This window comes from Mesocricetus auratus, unplaced genomic scaffold (genome assembly GCF_017639785.1).
Source record: "Mesocricetus auratus isolate SY011 unplaced genomic scaffold, BCM_Maur_2.0 Super-Scaffold_100010, whole genome shotgun sequence".
NCBI classification, from domain to species: Eukaryota; Metazoa; Chordata; class Mammalia; order Rodentia; family Cricetidae; genus Mesocricetus; species Mesocricetus auratus.
In genome coordinates, this window is record NW_024429194.1 from 65,468,245 (window position 1) to 65,485,127 (window position 16,883).

The window sequence follows — 16,883 nt, forward strand, 5'->3', positions numbered from 1 at the left end:
TGCCTCTGCCTTCTGAGTGCTGGGATTAAAGACATGCGCCACCACTGCCTGGCTTTGCTTTTCTTTTTAAAGAAAACTTTTATTTATTTATTTATTTATTTTAGTTTTCTTGGGACAGTTTCTCTGTATAGCCCTGGCTGTCTTGGAACTCACTCTGTAGATCAGGTTGGCCTTGAACTCACAAGAGCTACCTGCCTTTGTCTTCCCAGTGCTAGGATTAAAGGCGTGTGCTACCACTTCCTGGCTTTATTTCTTCTTGGTTGTGAGTCTAGCCTTTAAAGGCTGAGCCATCTCTCCAGCCCAGCTATTTTTATTTTATGTAAATGAGTATTTGGCTTGAATGTCTGCAAGTGTATCATGTGTGCTTGTGGAAGTCAGAAGGCAGCATCAAATCCCTTGGAAATGGAGCCACGGACAGTTGTGGCATCTCGTGGGTGCTGGGAACTGAAAACGTCTTTTTCAAGAGTAGCAAGAGCGAGCCGAGTGTTGGTGGCGCATGCCTTTAATCCCAGCACTTGAGAGGCAGAGGCAGGCGGATGTCTGTGAGTTACAGGCCAGCCTGGTCTACAGAGCGAGCTCCAGGACAGCCTCCAAAGCCACAGAGAAACCCTGTCTTGAAAAACCAAAAAAAAAAAAAAAAAAAAAAAAAAAAAAAAAGAGTAGCAAGAGCTCTTAGCCCCTGAGTTGTCTCCTCAGCCACCACTTCTCCTTTGTGAGGTGTGGTCTTATTATGCAACCATGCTTGCTTTATGATTCTCCAGCCTTAGCCTCTCAAATTTCTAGGATCACAGGTACACATTTCCATTCTCGGTCTTGTTTCATTTTTCTAAGACCCAGAAGTGACTTTAACATATAGACAGGTAATGGGAACAACTGAAACGATGAGTATTACATGTAGCTGGCATGGGAAGTTGAAGATAACCCCCACACTCTACTTTGGGCCCTGTGGACGGCCCTGCCCCAGTGAAGACAGGGAGGTGGAAGGAAGATGCTGGAGAAGTGACAGGCACTTGTGAATGTACACACTTGTGTGGACAGGAAGCAAAAATTCAGGCCTGAGATTTGGTTTCCTGGCAGGAAGTGGAAAGAGCAGGGACTTGCCAATCCCCAGGAAGCAATCTGGTCAGGGCAAATACTGCGTTCCAGCCACATGATGTCACCGCATCCCACTACGCCCTTCCTGCTAAGCCTAGGGGGTACATCCTGGCTGTCAAACATGTCATACTTCATCTGAGAATCATCCCTCTACTTGGCTCTGCTTCTAAAGCTAGGATTACAAGATGGAACAGAAAGCAGGTAACATGTTATAGGAGGGAGGCATACAGCCAAATGAGGAGAATAAACAAACAATACACAGAAAGCTAGACAAACATCAGAAATACATAAGGCGCTGCATTTAGGAAACAATAGCATTTTCTAAAGGTAACAAAACCAAGAAAACAAAAGTAAGGATAAGATGGCCACAGCTCCAAACCCAGTTGGGCTTCTCCATCTTACCTGCAGAGACACCAGAGTGCAAAGCCAAGTCCACAGTACGGATCAAGGCAGATGGCTATCTGCCGAGAGGAGTACAACTCACACTGGAGCTTGATGGCTCTACAGAGAGCATTGACTGCAGAGTGGGACATCTGCAAAGCAAAGGACACACGCAGGATGAAGTTGGTACCCAACAGGCACAGGAACTGCTCTGACCAGCTTCGGCCCCCAAATCTCCATATGGCATATGGGTTTTACTGCTTCATAGCCTAACCCTAAGTACAAACTAAGCAGACAGGTTTCTCCTGACAGTCTCACGGGACCTGAGTGGATGACGGCACACAGACCTTATCTAGAGCTCTTACTATCTGTAGAATGTGTATTAGGCACACACTTCATAGTGCAAATCCTTTGGGATAACTTTCTCCAGAAGACCCAGTGCTCATATTTAAATATAGCTGGGACACTTGACCCTCTCCACCCATTGGCCTCTGGTGCAGCCGGCGAGCCTGCACAGCTGAGGTCCCTGGAACAGCAGGCACGCCTGTTCACTGGCATCTCAACAGCACGTGGTGAGATCATTTTACCTTCACTCCTGTAAGCATGCCGGTTGTGGAGACACTAAAATCAAGATATGCCAACATCTCAGGAGTGGGCGGTTTATACAGCTGAGGTAACCGTTTCCTGGGTAAGTCATCTGCAATGCAAAGGGGAAACTTGATGGAAGGCAGACATGCTGGAACACAGAACCACTGCTCTTTCACTGCTTCCAGGGCTTTGCTATGGCCAAACCCGGCTTCTGGGATGTGTGAAGAAGGCCTGAGTTTCTTGTGTCTAACCTAGTAGCTCACTATTGTCATCCTCAAATGCAGCAAAGAGTACCCCCAAGCTCACACCAGGTGAACACATTTGCAGATGTCTTGGTGGATAACAGCTTGGTAAGAAGTGGAGCACTGGTGTTCAAACCCAGAGGTAAACTATGTCACCAGCTCTGTGTCCCGGGGCTTACTTCCCCTTGATATCTCTTTTGCTTTTCTCTACAACAGGTCTCCAAAATACCTACCTTCAGAGGGTTACTGGAAAGTTAACTCACATGAGGCACTTAAAAGTTTACTTGTTAATTTATTTCTTTGATGTATATGTGTGTGAGCCTACGTATATGTATGTGTAACACACGACATACGCAGTCTCCTGAAGAATTTGGAAGAGGCATGGGTCCCCTGGGACTGGAACAGGTGGTTGTGAGCTGCCATGTGGGTGCAGGAAACTGAACCCGTATCCTCTGCAAGAGCAGTCCTCTTAAACCTCTGAGCTATCTCTCTAGCTCCTACATGAAGCACTCTTAAAATCACAATCTGTGTATATGCTCAAAATGCATTAACTATTGTTAAGCTGTGCCCCATTAAAGCACATCATTTACAGTTCAGTATGTCGTATGCATGGTGTGAGTGTTGACGGCTAGCATGACAGGGTCTGGAAGCACCTGGGGGACAGCTGCCAGGCACACGCACACGTATGGGGGAGTTATTTGGATCAAGTTAGCCTCTGGTCATGCTTATGAGGGATACTCTTGAGTAGGGTAATTAAGCTCCAATATGGTGCCTATTGGAGCATGGCACCATATCGTGAGCTTGGTTCCTGAACCACATAAAAACAAAAAGTCTAAACACAAAGGATAGTGGCTCTCTTTCTCCTGACTACAATGTGACCAGCTGTTTCCCTAAGTCCCTGCTGCCTTGACTCTCCACGCCACACTGAACCATGAACTGTTAGCAGAACCAACCTTTCCTCCTGCCTTACGTTGCTTTCGTATAATATTTTACCACAGCTACTTTAAAGTTAGACAGTTCCCTCCTCTAGAATTGGGAATTTTCTATTCACTCATTTAAAACACCTCTTCCTGTGCCGGGGACACACAGAATGACTGTCTAACATGCACAGAGCCCCGGAGCAGAGCTCACTCCTGGGTCTGCAAAGCTCTAAGCAGGGCTCACTTTGGGCACTCAAGAAAATTAGATGTGGTGGGCTAGCTTGTCCTCATCCCGAATTTTTTTTTTTCAGTTTTTCAAGACAGGGCTTCTCTGTGGCTTTGGAGCCTGTCCTGGCACTCGCACTGTAGACCAGGCTGGCCTCAAACTCACAGAGATCCACCTGCCTCTGCCCCACCACCTCCAGTGCTGGGATTAAAGGCGTGAGCCACCAACACTCGGTTTCCGAATTTTTTTTAAAGTCAAATCCAAGAATATCAAGATGTCGGTCTGAAGCCCAACCATGCCCCTGTGATGGTCCTTTGGTTTTTGGGTTAATTTTAAATCCCCATGTCATTGGGTGGCTATTACTGGTCACATGTCACTACTATGGCTCCACACTGCAGCTGCACGTTAGACCAAGCTCTACAAAGCTCATTTCACAGACAGTTTTGTCCAGGTTGGAAGGATACCCAAGAGCGGCAGCACTATCAGGATTTGAGTCCACTCCTCCAGCTCTTCCCATACCCAAATCTTGTGTATCACCAAAACATCTGAATATCACCTAAAATTCATGCACATTTGAAGCCTGGCGGTGGTGGTTCATGCCTTTAATCCCAGCACTCGGGCAGCAGAGGCAGGCGGATCTCTGAGTTCAAGGCCAGCCTGGTATACGGAGCAAGTTCAGGACAACCTCCAAAGCAATACAGAGAAACCCTAGACAACCTCCTGCCTCACACTCTAGAGTCCTGAGATTATAGATATGAGCAATCACATACAGCAAGATACTTTGTTTAAAGAGCACTTAGCATATTATGGGCTGGTTCTTTAAAGAGCACTTAGCATATTATGGGCTGGTTCTTGGACACGGCTTTACTGTGTCCAGTATGTTGGTAATACACATTGAGTATCTGGCTTTCTCTGTGTCAGCACACAGTGAAAGGTGTTACAATACAAAAGCTGTGCAAATGGGTTTGGTGTGAGACTCCAGAAAACCTCTGGTAGTGAATGGCAGCAGCTCTGGAGCAATAATCCCCCTTTCACCTGTGTCAATGATGGTTGGCCAGGTTTTCACATCCACAGCTGCTGCCGCCTCTCGAGACTTCAGCAACCTCATTAGAGTCTGCGTGGTGAGAATACATGCTGCTTTGCTGACCTAGAAAAAAAAGGACAGTGGTAAGCATCAGAAGGCTCAGTGCTGGCCGCTGCTAAAAGTAGCTTGCTCACCATCCTGGCCAGAGTTGTTTCATTCTTTTCCCCTTGTGTTTTTATTTCTGAAAATGTGTCACGTTTAATTCTCCCAGAATGACGGACATTTTTAACAACAGTCGTACTCTCAGGAAGGACCCTGCAATCTCAATCCTTGTAAAGACCTAATAAATCAAGACACGAATTCTGTAGAATTCTGGGAGGAGGTGGTGGGCATGCCCAGAATTAGCATGTGCAATCCAGACCTTACAATGCACACCAATCTGAGGCCATGGACCCAGACAGAAGCACCCACACAAATGGGCTCTGTTCAGCTTTGAAGGGAAAGGTAAAATGACCTACTTTCACCCACAAAGTGCGGCAACAGAAAGAAACTCCCAGTGCTTCCCCAGGCCTCTTTGTAGGAGCTAACAAGGATATTTTTGCTGAATTAAACTGTAGTGAAATCATCTGTGATGAGCATGGCTTGATGCTGCAGCCGAAGCTGCTGACACAGCAGCAGCCCCTGGAGAAACAAACGCCCCATCAATTAGAAGTGTATACCCTGACAGTGCTGACCCAGGCTGCCTTCTGTTAAGGTCTCAGGATATGACACAATACAGATTTACTCAATTTCAATTATACTGTAAAAACTTCTATCACCCCCCCAGGACAAAACTCAGGGGGTTTGTTTGTTTTGATGCTGCTAAGAATTAACAAATGCTCAACAAATGCTAGTCCTGAAAACATCACATACATATACAATGTGTCTCGATCAATTTGTGCTGGGATCAAAGACCGCCTGGCAAATGGAAGGTGATTTTATTTTTTATTTATGTATTTGGTTTTTTTTTTTAAGACAGGGTTTCTTTGTGTGGCTTTGTAGACCAGACTGGCCTCAAACTGACAGAGATCCACCTGCCTCTGCCTCCCGAGTGCTGGGATTAAAGGTGTGCACCACCACCACCACCCTTGTTTTGTTTTTCGAAATAGGGTTTCTCTGTGTAACAGCTCTGGCTGTCCTGGAACTTGAACTCTGCCTTCCTCTGCCTCCTGAGTGCTGGGATTAAAGGTGTGCATCAACAAATCCCAGCATGCTTGTTTGTTTTTGACACAAGACTCTCTCTACATAGATAAGGTTGGCCTGGAGCTGATAGCTGTGCATCTGCTCCTGGGTGCTGGGATCACAGGTACACACCTATGATGAAAATGTGATGACTCAGCACTACAGAACCAGGACAATGTTAGGGTTCTTAGTTGTCTGAATGTGATTCTATGAAATGGAACAGACAGAGATATGGAAGGTACTCACGTCAACGATCATGCGCACCGTGGGCAATGTGGCAGTGAGGTTCTGAGCATGAGGGGGCCGCACAGTCACAGGTATACACCCTGCGTACAGGCAGCCGTAGAATGCAGCAATTAACTCAATGCCTGCAAGACAGAGGGAGGGCACTGTCAGGGGAGCCACTTAGCTGCTGCTACCACAAGGAACTGAACTCAGAGCCTCTGATCATGTGACAGACCACAAGGAACTAAACTCAGGGCCTCTAATCATGTGATAAGTGGGTTACTTATTCATTTGGTGTTGATTTTGTTTTGTTTTGGAGATAGGGTTTCTCTGTATAACCCTGGCTGTCCTGGAATTCACTCTGTAGACCAGGCTGGTCTCAAACTCACAGAGATCCACCTGCCTCTGCCTCTCAAATGTTGGGATTAAAGGTGTGCCCCCCCCAAAAAAAACCCAGGCTTCATTTGGTGTTGAGCCCTAGTCTCTCAAGCACGGGGATTACAGTGTGGATCACCATACCCGGCTCTTATGGATTATTAGACCACCATTCAAACAAGACACAGACAGAATAAATTTTAATAATTAAGAATAATAGGAGCCGGGCGGTGGTGGCGCACGCCTTTAATCCCAGCACTTGGGAGGCAGAGGCAGGTGGATCTCTGTGAGTTCGAGGCCAGCCTGGTCTACGGAGCGAGTTCCAGGACAGCCTCCAAAACAATACAGAGAAACCCTGTCTCAAAAAACAAAAAAAAAAAAAAAAAAAAAAAAAAAAAAAAAGAATAATAGGAAGTCTGGCATGTTTACTCATAAAGTATTTGAGAGGCTGAGGCAGGCATATTGCCAAGAGTTCAAGATCAGCCTGGACTACATAGTGATAGTTAAAGGCCAGCCTGACCATCTTTAAAATATTTGGGTGATACCATGGATCAAACCCAGAGCTTTGCATATGGTTAGCTAGTGACACACCTCTGAGCTACAGCCTCAAGCTGAGAAGTGAGTTCTTGAAATCAAGGGTATTTAACTAAGGAACAAGGACTTCGGAGATGTCTTAGATGTTGTGGGTCAGCAAGTGCTGCTTAGGTGCCCCAGGGAGTGCTGTGAACCTGCCACTTCATTACTGACACAATTACTGCAAACACAGGACACATCCCTCCTAAGCAGGTGGCTTCTAGCATTCTCAGTGTTCACACAAATGGATTAGCATAGAAAGAACAACAGGGAAGGTGGAGGAGGAGGAATAAAAGACCAGGAAACAGTGAAATGGAGCACTGGGGACAGAGCACCAAAGACGCCTAGGCATATCATTGGGGACAGAAGGACACATGAGGGGAAATGCAAATATCTTTGTTTTTCTTCTGTTTGTCTTTCAATTCCAAGATTTCACTTAGAATTCTGAATACTGGGCTAGGAGATAGCTCAGCAGGGAAAAGCACACACAGTGCACACTTGTGACTTGAGTTTGACCCCTGGACCCCACAGCAGAAAGAGAACCAACTCCTAAAAGCTGTCCTCTGACCTCAATGTGCCTACACTCACACTCACAGACACACCACATACACAATAATGAATCAATCAATTCTAAGAATGATTATTTACACAAAACTTTCACCAAATAAATTCTTCTTTCTTTCTTTCTTTCTTTCTTTCTTTCTTTCTTTCTTTCTTTCTTTCTTTCTTTCTTTCTTTTTGGTTTTACGAGACAGGGTTTCTCTGTATTGTTTTGGAGGCTGTCGGTCCAGCCTGGCCTCGAATTCACAGAGATCCGCCTGCCTCTGCCTCCTGAGTGCTGGGATTAAAGGCATGCGCCACCACCGCCCAGCTCTTCTTTCTTATGTAAAGAAGATTGTATCTGAGCTAAAGTTCATGAAAAATGAAAGCAGCAACAGAGTGACCCAAACACCAATCATGTTAAGAATGGTGTTCAGCCAACAGAGTCCACACAAGCATTCTTTGGAAGACACTGGGTAAAATGGCTCTATTCCTGAACATCCCACAAGTCAATGCTTTTTGCTTTTAGGGCTGAACTAAACCCAGAGCCTTGGCATGCGCTCCATCACTGATCTCCATCTGCAGCCTTCACCTACTTTTCTAATGGATGGGCTTCACTGTGTGCCCAGGTTGGCCTCAGCTCTCAGGGAGCAGCAAAAGTAGTTAAACACCAACATGCCTTGTTTAGAGGCTCACCAAAAGTCAAAAAGTTGAAGTCTTTCTTCACTCTTTAACTTATTGCATGTGTATGTGTGTACGTGCATGCGTGGGAGATCTGTTTGTGCTGATTGTTCCTAGACCACTAACTGGGCTTGGAGAATGAGTCCACATTTAGCTGGCTGCGATGGACCAAAGAGTTTCCTAGCCAACTCAGAGGGAGACAGAAGGACACACAGGGGAGGAAGAGAAGGAGCTGAGGGTTTCATGGCCCTTCTGGGAAGTGCAGAGAGCCAGGATCGTGTTTCAGTTGCTCTGTGGATGGCTCAGGTTTATTCCCTAATATTGATCCCTGAGTTTTATTTTTTAATAAAATGATAAAAGGAATGAAAATATCTGGCAACCTTGTTGGGTACCACATGTAGCAGGCTTTGTTGGACAGCCAGCCCCCAAGTCATGACACAGAGACTTATTATTATTTATGAAAGCTTGTTCTTAGCTTAGGCTTGCTTCTAACTAGCTCTTAGAACTTAAACTGACCCATTTCTATTAATATATGTGCTCCCACGTGGTTCATGGCTTTTATTTATCCTCCTACATATCCTGCTTCCTCTCTGTCTCCTCTGGCCTCTCTCCTATGCCGAGATGCCGAGATTCATCTCTTCTTTTTTTCCTCTCTGCTTGGGCAGCCCCACCTAACCTCTTCTTGCCTGGATACTGGCCATTCAGCTCTCTAGTAAACCAATTAGAAGGCATGTTGGCAAACTCACATCTTTACAGTGTACAGAAAGATTATTCTACAACACGTGTGCCTGTCTAAGTGTGTACCTGTGCATGTGGGTGTCTGTGTCTAAGCATGTACCTGTGTATGTGGGTATCTGTGTCTAAGCAAGTACCTGTGTGTATGGGTGTCTGTGTCTAAGCATGTACCTATGCATGTGGGTGTCTGTGTTTAAGCATGTACCTGTGTATGCGGATGTCTGTGTCTAAGCAAGTATCTGTGTATGTGGGTGTCTGTGTCTAAGCATGTACCTGTGCATGTGGGTGTCTTTGTCTAAGCATGTACCTGTGTATGTGGATATCTGCAGAAGCCAGAATAGAGCATCACACCTAGAGTTACGGGTGGCTGTGAGTCACTGGGTTGGTAACTGACTCTGGTCCCCTGGAAAAGTGGCAAGAACTCAACTGCTGATCCATCTCTCCAGCCTCTTCACCTTATTTTTTGTTTGTTTGTTTGTTTTTTTGTTTTGTTTTTTTGGTTTTTCGAGACAGGGTTTCTCTGTGGTTTTGTAGACTGTCCTGGAACTAGCTCTTGTAGACCAGGCTGGTCTCGAACTCACAGAGATCTGCCTGCCTCTGCCTCTGAGTGTTGGGATTAAAGGCATGCGCCACCACTGCCCGGCCACCTTATTTTTTGAGATAGGTTCTTTCACTAAACCTGGAACTCACCAATTTCAGTAGACTAGCTGGTCACTGAGCATGAGGGGTCCACCTGTCTCTGCCTCTGCAGCATGATGTTAATGTATACCACCATCCCAGGATTTTTTTATATATATATATGAATTGTGTGTGTGTGTGTGTTTCAGGAGTTGGTCCTCTCCTCCTACCCTGAGTTTCTGGGATCAACACCAGCTCATCAGGCATGACAAGCGCATTGTTACCCACTAAGCCCCTTCACTGGTCCAAAGCCTTGCTTTTTATGTGGGAGCCAGGAATCCAAAGTCAGGTTTTTATGTTTTTGTAGCAGCCACTTAGCCTAGTGAGCTTTCCCCTCAGCCTTTCCTTGTTTTGTTTTTGAGACAAACTTGCTGTGTAGGTGAGGCTGGTATGAACTCCTGTCCTTTAGCCTCTACTTCCCAAGGGTGGGATTGTTAGGGTGTGCCCCCATGCCTGGCTCTTTGTTGTTTGTTTTGAGGCAGATGGCACCATTAGTTCTGGATGGCCTGGAACTCACTCTGTAGACCAGGCTGGGCTTAACTCACAGAGATCTAACTACCTCAACCTCCTGAGTGCTGGCTGTCTATGTAACTTGTTACATAACTCTTACAGATCTTGAATATCTAGTTCTCCTGCTGCCACCCGAGGACTGGAATTTCAGCAGTGTGCTATCGTGTGTGGCCTGAGGACCTTTTATGAAGTAGACACTGATGGAAACAGAAGGGAATACAAAATAGACAGTGTCTCAGCAGAGCCATCACACTGCTCAATGCAGGACGCAGCCTGGACCACACCTTAGCAAATGTACATGGAGTACCTTGGTGTTGGAAAGTACCAGTCCTCTGTGGTACTTAGTAGATGGTGTGGCCCTGAGTTTCCATCCTCTCCTGGTAAGTGTCATCTAATAACACAGTTCAGAGTCCAGTTTACTAATGCAACACTTACCAGGTGGGTAGAGCAATACCACGTTGTCCCCTGCATTTAGATGTCCCTTGTCCCCAAGTACTGATGCAATCCTCTCTGCACGCTTATGAAGCTGAAGGCAGTTGGCTGTGCACACAGTAGTTCCCTTTTGAACAGAAGAGGTAAAAGTGGAGAGAAGTTCAGTACAGAAACAGAGGCACAAACAAACACAGTCAAGCAGACAGTATACTCCAGAGGGTAAATTATCAACTTGAGAAAACATCCCTGGTAGCAAAAGACAGGTGTGGGATTTTTTTTCTTTCCCAATGTCCCAGGTATTTAGGATATGTTAGTATTGATTTAAACCAAACATATTTATAGTCTTGCTTTCTTAATGTCATCACGTTTTCTTAGTACACATGAATTACTATACTCATGTGACCTAGATATGTACTGTTTTTATTTTTTAGTTTTTTGAGACAAGGTTTCTCTGTATTGTTTTAGAGCCTGTCTTGGAACTCGCTCAGTAGACCAGGCTGGTCTCGAACTCATAGAGATCCGCCTGCCTCTGCCTCCCTGAGTGCTGCGATTAAAAGTGTGCGCCACCACCACCCAGCTTAGATATGTACTTTGAGGATGATCTTCAACTCCACATCTCTCTGCTTCTACTGGGATTATAGGCATGCATCACCATGTCCAGGAACACTGTATTGGGGATAGAACCCAGAGCCTTGTCCATGCTAGGCAAACACTCTCCAGTCCTGCAAATGACTTGTAATACCTTGGCATTTAAGAGCATGAAGAGTACATGGTCAGGAGTTGCCTGGGCTCGCCACTGCAAAATCTCTGCCAGGAACTGGTGCTAAAGTCAAAGCAGAAAAAAGAACGTGAGGTCAGCAAGTTTCAAGACCCATGTAAGACACCCACATTGCACTCTGTCCTGAGCTCACTGGTAGAATCCTGACATGTCTGGAACTCACCTTTCTTACCAGGTCATTCTCTTCGATTTGCCCCAGGTCCCTTCCTGCAGCTTGTGCTATGCGTTTACCAGCAACCAGATTCCCAACCATCACAGAAGCAGGGCCTACACCTGTGAACAGAAGCAAACACCAACTCTGAAAACAGTGATTCAAGTTACATGCTCCCAGAACATTTCCAGCCTGACTCAAACTCATTCAAAAATTGATTCGGCAATGTTGGGGGAGCATGTGGTCTCTTAGACAAGGGCCAAAGAACTTATATTCCACTGAAAAAGGCAACCAAAAAATATACACATGGCAGACAAAGCTGGGCAGTGGGAAGTGCTAGAGACAGATAAAACACACACAGGAGACCCAGGATGAGGGGACGAGGCACAGGTGGCTACAGAGCTTGTGTCTACAGGGATGATTTTACTCCAGAGTCCACAGTTCCACGGGTTCCCACAAACAGCTTTATTTGCTCCAACCAACACAGTCCTAAGAGGAGTGCTTACCAGTAATGGATATTTGGTCTGTAAGAAATCTAGTACCCTCCAAAACAATACAGAGAAACCCTGTCTCGAAAAAAAAAAAAAAAAAAAAGAAATCTAGTACCCATCAGGATGTGAACTGAGTTCACAGAAATGTGAGTAGCACTGGGCCAGCTAGATGGCTTAGTGGTAAATGTGTTTGCCACTAAGTCTGACGATATGAGTTCCATCTCTAGAACCCGATGGTGTGAGGAGAGAACCAAGGCCTGCAGTTCGTTCTCTGATTTCCACATGTGTGCCATAATGCATGTGCACAAATACTCTCTCCATGTATGTATGAATGTATGCATGTATGTATGTATAAATGCTTGGCACATAGGAGTGGCACTATTAGGAGGTGTAGCCTGGGTGGAGGACTATGTCACTGTGGGGATGGGCTTTGTGGGGGTCTCACATGCTCAAGCTACACCCAGTGTGGGACACTTCCTGTTGCCAGCTCCTTCTCCAGCACCAGGTCTACCTACATGCCTCCATGTTTCCTGCCATTATGATAATAGACAAAACCTCTGAACTGTAAGCCAGCCCAATTAAATGTTTCCCTTTATAGGAGTTACTGTGGTCACGATGTCTCTTCACAGCAACAGAAAGTAAGACAAGGGTTTTCTGGGTGCAGTTCTTGAGCATCTGGGTCAGAGTGAGAAAGGGTCAATGGAAGGCAGCTCCCAGGAGCTACCTCACACTATTGTACTGAAACACTCCCTCACCTTTCCAACACAGCTCTGAAAGTTTCCTGTGCCAACACCACGCTTTCCCTACTATTCTCTTCCTCAATAACACAACCAGTTTTCTTCTCTGTTTCTTCTTTTTCTTAGACAAATTCTTACTGTGCCAACCCAGCTAGCCTGGAGCTCTCTGTAGACCATGCTGGCCTTGAACTCAGAGACATCCACCTGCCTCTACTATCCAAGAGCTGATAACCCAGTTTATCTGTACACATCTCAGGAATAAAGGCTGCATTCTTTAGTTTGAGACAAGGAAGAGCAGGTCACAGGTGACTTCCATGAGATCTGTTTGGAGAAGGAATTCTCCTCTCTACACTTTTCTTCTCTCTGCTAGCATGGATGCAGAAACATGGGCCAGAGGTTGGTCAGCCCACAGACCCAAGACAGCCTGCTACAGAGGCTCATGTCCAGTTTTGTTTTGTCAGAGCCTTCCTTCCTTGCTTGCTGTACCTACATAGGACTACTTGACTACACTGACTTGTTGGGCACGGTCTGACTTGCTCTAGACAAGAAAGAGTAGGAGGTGGTAACAGAAAGAGACATCCTACCCAAGCTTGTGTGGGTTGGCTAAACATCCTGCTTCAGTCCTGAGAAAACTACAGTCCATACTGGACATGGTGGCTCAGACCTGCAAATCTAGTAGTAAGGAGGCTGAGGCAATGATGCTGGGGTTTGAAGCCAAAGCTCACCCACTCCTGAAAAAAAAAAGTAGCCCATAAAGAGAACACACAGGCAAATTCAGAGTGTGACCTGCAGCTATGCATACTCCATGAATGAAAAAAGCAAATGTCTGCAATTCCAAGGCACTGAGTTTTAGGGTTATTGTCAAGTAGCACACCTATAAGAATAGTTTGGTGACAAGTCACCAGAGCAAAAAAGAATCTAGAAGAATGGCTTAGCCATTAAGAGAACTAGGGGACCAGCACCTATACAGTAGCTAACAACCACCAGTTCCAGGAATCTGACGCCCTCTTCTGACCTCTGCACACATATGGTACACAGGCATAAATGCAGGCAAAACACTCTTACACACAAAGCAAAAATAAGTTAAAAAAGAAAAGGATGGGAAGTGGCAGAGCACACCTGAGGAACAGCAACAGCATCTCAGTAAGGCTGACTCTGCACTCATCAACTCTTTTTTCTTTCTTTCCTAATTCTCTGCTTTTCTGAATTAAAAAATATTTATCTGTTTATTTAGTTATTTTTAGTATATGGGTGTTTTGCCTGTTTGGACATGATGTGCATGCTGTATCTGAGGAGGTCAGAAGAGGACATCAGGTGCCCTGGAACCAGAGTTCCAGACAGCGTGAGAAATCATGTAAGTGCTGGGGATTGAACCCACATCCTCTGGAAGAGGCCAGTGTTCTAAACTGCTGAACCATCTCTACAGCTGCTACTTTTCTGAATTTCTATCAAGCCTCAAACTCCCACTCCATTCCCTCACCATCTTCACTCCTCAGCGCCAGCAGTTTCAAACTGCACTGATCTTCTTCATAGCTATGTGGCCTTAGAAGGCACTCACAGAAAACAAACAAGCAAACAAAACCAAAAAACAGCTTTTGGAGTCTGAAGAGCTGGCTCAGTGGGATAGGAGCACTTGTTGCTCTTATAGAGGACCTATGTTCAATTCCCAGCACCCACATGGTGGCTCACAACCAGCTGTAGCCCAGTTCCAGAGGATATATCACCCTCTCTGGCTGCCTTAGGTACTGCACTCATGTGATACACAGGCATAAATACAGACAAAATACTGATACACATAAAAATAGATTGAAGGGCTGGAGAGATGGCTCAGTGGTAGGAGGACTGCTCTTCCATAGGACCCAGGTTCAATTCCCAGCACCCATCTGGTAGCTAACAATTGTCTGTAACTCCAAGATCTGACACCCTCACACAGACATACATGCTGGCAAAATATTAATACACATAAAATAAAAATAAAATAAAAGAGATTTAAAAGCTGGGCAATGGTGGCACATGCCTTTAATCCCAGTACTCAGGAGACAGTGGCAGGTAGATCTCTGTGAGTTAAAGGACAGCACCCCTACTTCATTACCGTACATGCTGCTCACCTTTCGTATGTATGTATGTGTGTGTGTGTGTGTGTGTGTGTGTGTGTGTGTGTGTGTGTGTATACTTAAGTGATACACTTTCCTTTCTAATCCTTCCATTTTTGTCTTCTTTTTCCTCAACTCATATGAAGGCTAATCCACACTGGGTAAGGGCAGCATGTACCTGAAGAGACCAGTTTTGGCTTTGATGTTTCCACACAGACAGGAAGCTAACTGGGCTTCTCATTACCTTCTTTTATAATACAAAAGTGTTGGCACAATCTAGAAGGCCATGCCAGTTTTAAGTTCCTTCCTCAACTCTTTCATTGAGACTAGGCCTCACTATGTAGCCCTGGATGGCTTGGAACTTACTATGTACACCAGACTGTTATCAATCATTTACAATCAGAGCCTTAGCTTTCTGAGTCCTGTGACCAGCTTTGGCTCAGAAATCAGGCAAGAAGGTAAATCTGATTTGTGTTTTTTCTCTTTTCCAAATGGCAATTCATACTCCTTTGGTTCATATCTTGAAAATGGCCAACACAAAGCATGTTGTTTATCTTCTACTTATAATTCAGAAAACACCTGTTCCTCAGAGGTAAGATAGGTCCACACCAAACTCCAGTAGCTTCGAGGGAAGGAGGGGAAATGCTAGGCATGAGATCCCATAGCAAGCTAGTATGTCACAATGACACTAAGAGTGAGTCTCAGCTCTGCACTAACGAGCCATGTGACTTTATAGGCTCACATTTGGAACCACACATGTAACATGCACAGCCAGCACATGGCACTTAATGAGCACTAGCTGGATACCAGCTGCTCCTGTCACCAGAGGACTCTGATCATGGTGGCAAACCCAGAAGAGAAGAAACGTCTGCCAGAGCAGTGTGCCCGCAGGGCAGCAATCTTCCTGGCCGTGGGTCAGCGTGTGCAATGCTTTGTTAGCTCTGGAGAGTCTAAGGCCAAGCAGCATCACACTCAAAGACTCTGGCTTCTGGAAGTCACATTGCAATGTCATGGCTAAAAGCTAGATGTTTGTTACCTGGTTGCTTTTGTCGGGGTTTGGGCAAGTTCGTCACACACGTATGTGGGCACATGAGGATATTACACGGGTGTAGAGATCCCTCAAGAAAGAGCTGTTTCGTCTGAGATATGTGGATCCCTCCTAGTGGAGTTTTTGGTAATGTGTTGGCAGGCACCAGAGCAAGACAGTAGACACCTACTTGATGGATGCTATCGATTGCCTGGAAAAACACAAAGAAAAACATTCAGGGAGATTACTTTGATGACATTTGATATATCCTGAGAGAGCCAACTATTTTACTGCAAGGTGTTCTCTATCCATCCCAGGATGTATGTTTGTCCAGGAAAATGGAATGAGGATGAGGGCTCACCAGATAAACTCTTTATGTTGGTAACTTGTGCTCTCTTACCACATTAAAAACTCTACAGTTAGCCGGGCGTTGGTGGCGCATGCCTTTAATCCTAGCACTCGGGAGGCAAAGGCAGGCGGATCTCAGAGAAGTCGAGAACAGCCTGGTCTACAAGCGCTAGTTCCAGGACAGCCTTCAAAGCCACAGAGAAACTCTATCTCAAAAAACCCAAACAAAACAAAACAAACAAAAAATCTCTACAGTCAATTTTGATAAGAACTAACTTGATGAATATCAAAGAGAATCAGAAAAAGAGAAAAGATGTGGGTGGATATGGGGGTGCCACTATGATTGTGTGTGTGCACATCACACACCTCAGTGTTCCTGTGGAGGTCAGTGGGCAGCTCTGTGGAATCTTTCTCTATTTCCACCTTTAAATGGGTCCCAAGAATTGAACTGACATCATCAGGCTTGCACTGCAAGTGCCATTATCAAATTATGTTTATTTTATATTCATGAATGTTTGCCTATATGTAAGCCTGGTGTCCATGGGAGTACTGGAGTTACAGAGGATAATCAGCTTGGGGGCTGGGGATCCAACCCAGGTCCTCTGGAAGAGCAGCCAGTGCTCTTACCCAATGATCAATCTCTCCAGGCCTTACTATTGTTTGTTTGTGACAACATTTTACTATGTAGTTCACAGTGGTGGTTTTGAACTCTAAATTCTCCAAGTGCTGGGATTATAGCATGGGCTGCCACTCCTGACTAACATGAATCTTTGCATGTCTACCTTTCACATAACCAGGTATCAGACCATTCC

General features: G+C 45.4%; 1 protein-coding gene across 4 annotated transcripts in view; it reads right to left on the bottom strand.

The window, feature by feature from the left end:
• Dip2b (disco interacting protein 2 homolog B) overlaps nt 1-16,883 on the bottom strand; it is a 181,073-nt gene that overhangs the window by 20,216 nt on the left and 143,974 nt on the right. For all 4 annotated transcript variants that reach the window (XM_040753817.1, XM_040753816.1, XM_040753815.1 and 1 more), the window contains 8 exons: nt 15,733-15,934; nt 11,388-11,497; nt 11,189-11,269; nt 10,450-10,573; nt 5,944-6,065; nt 4,488-4,599; nt 2,064-2,173; nt 1,498-1,628 (listed from right to left, as the gene is read on the bottom strand). In XM_040753817.1, coding sequence (XP_040609751.1) covers nt 1,498-1,628; nt 2,064-2,173; nt 4,488-4,599; nt 5,944-6,065; nt 10,450-10,573; nt 11,189-11,269; nt 11,388-11,497; nt 15,733-15,934 — 992 coding nt within the window. The remainder of the gene's footprint in view (nt 1-1,497; nt 1,629-2,063; nt 2,174-4,487; nt 4,600-5,943; nt 6,066-10,449; nt 10,574-11,188; nt 11,270-11,387; nt 11,498-15,732; nt 15,935-16,883) is intronic.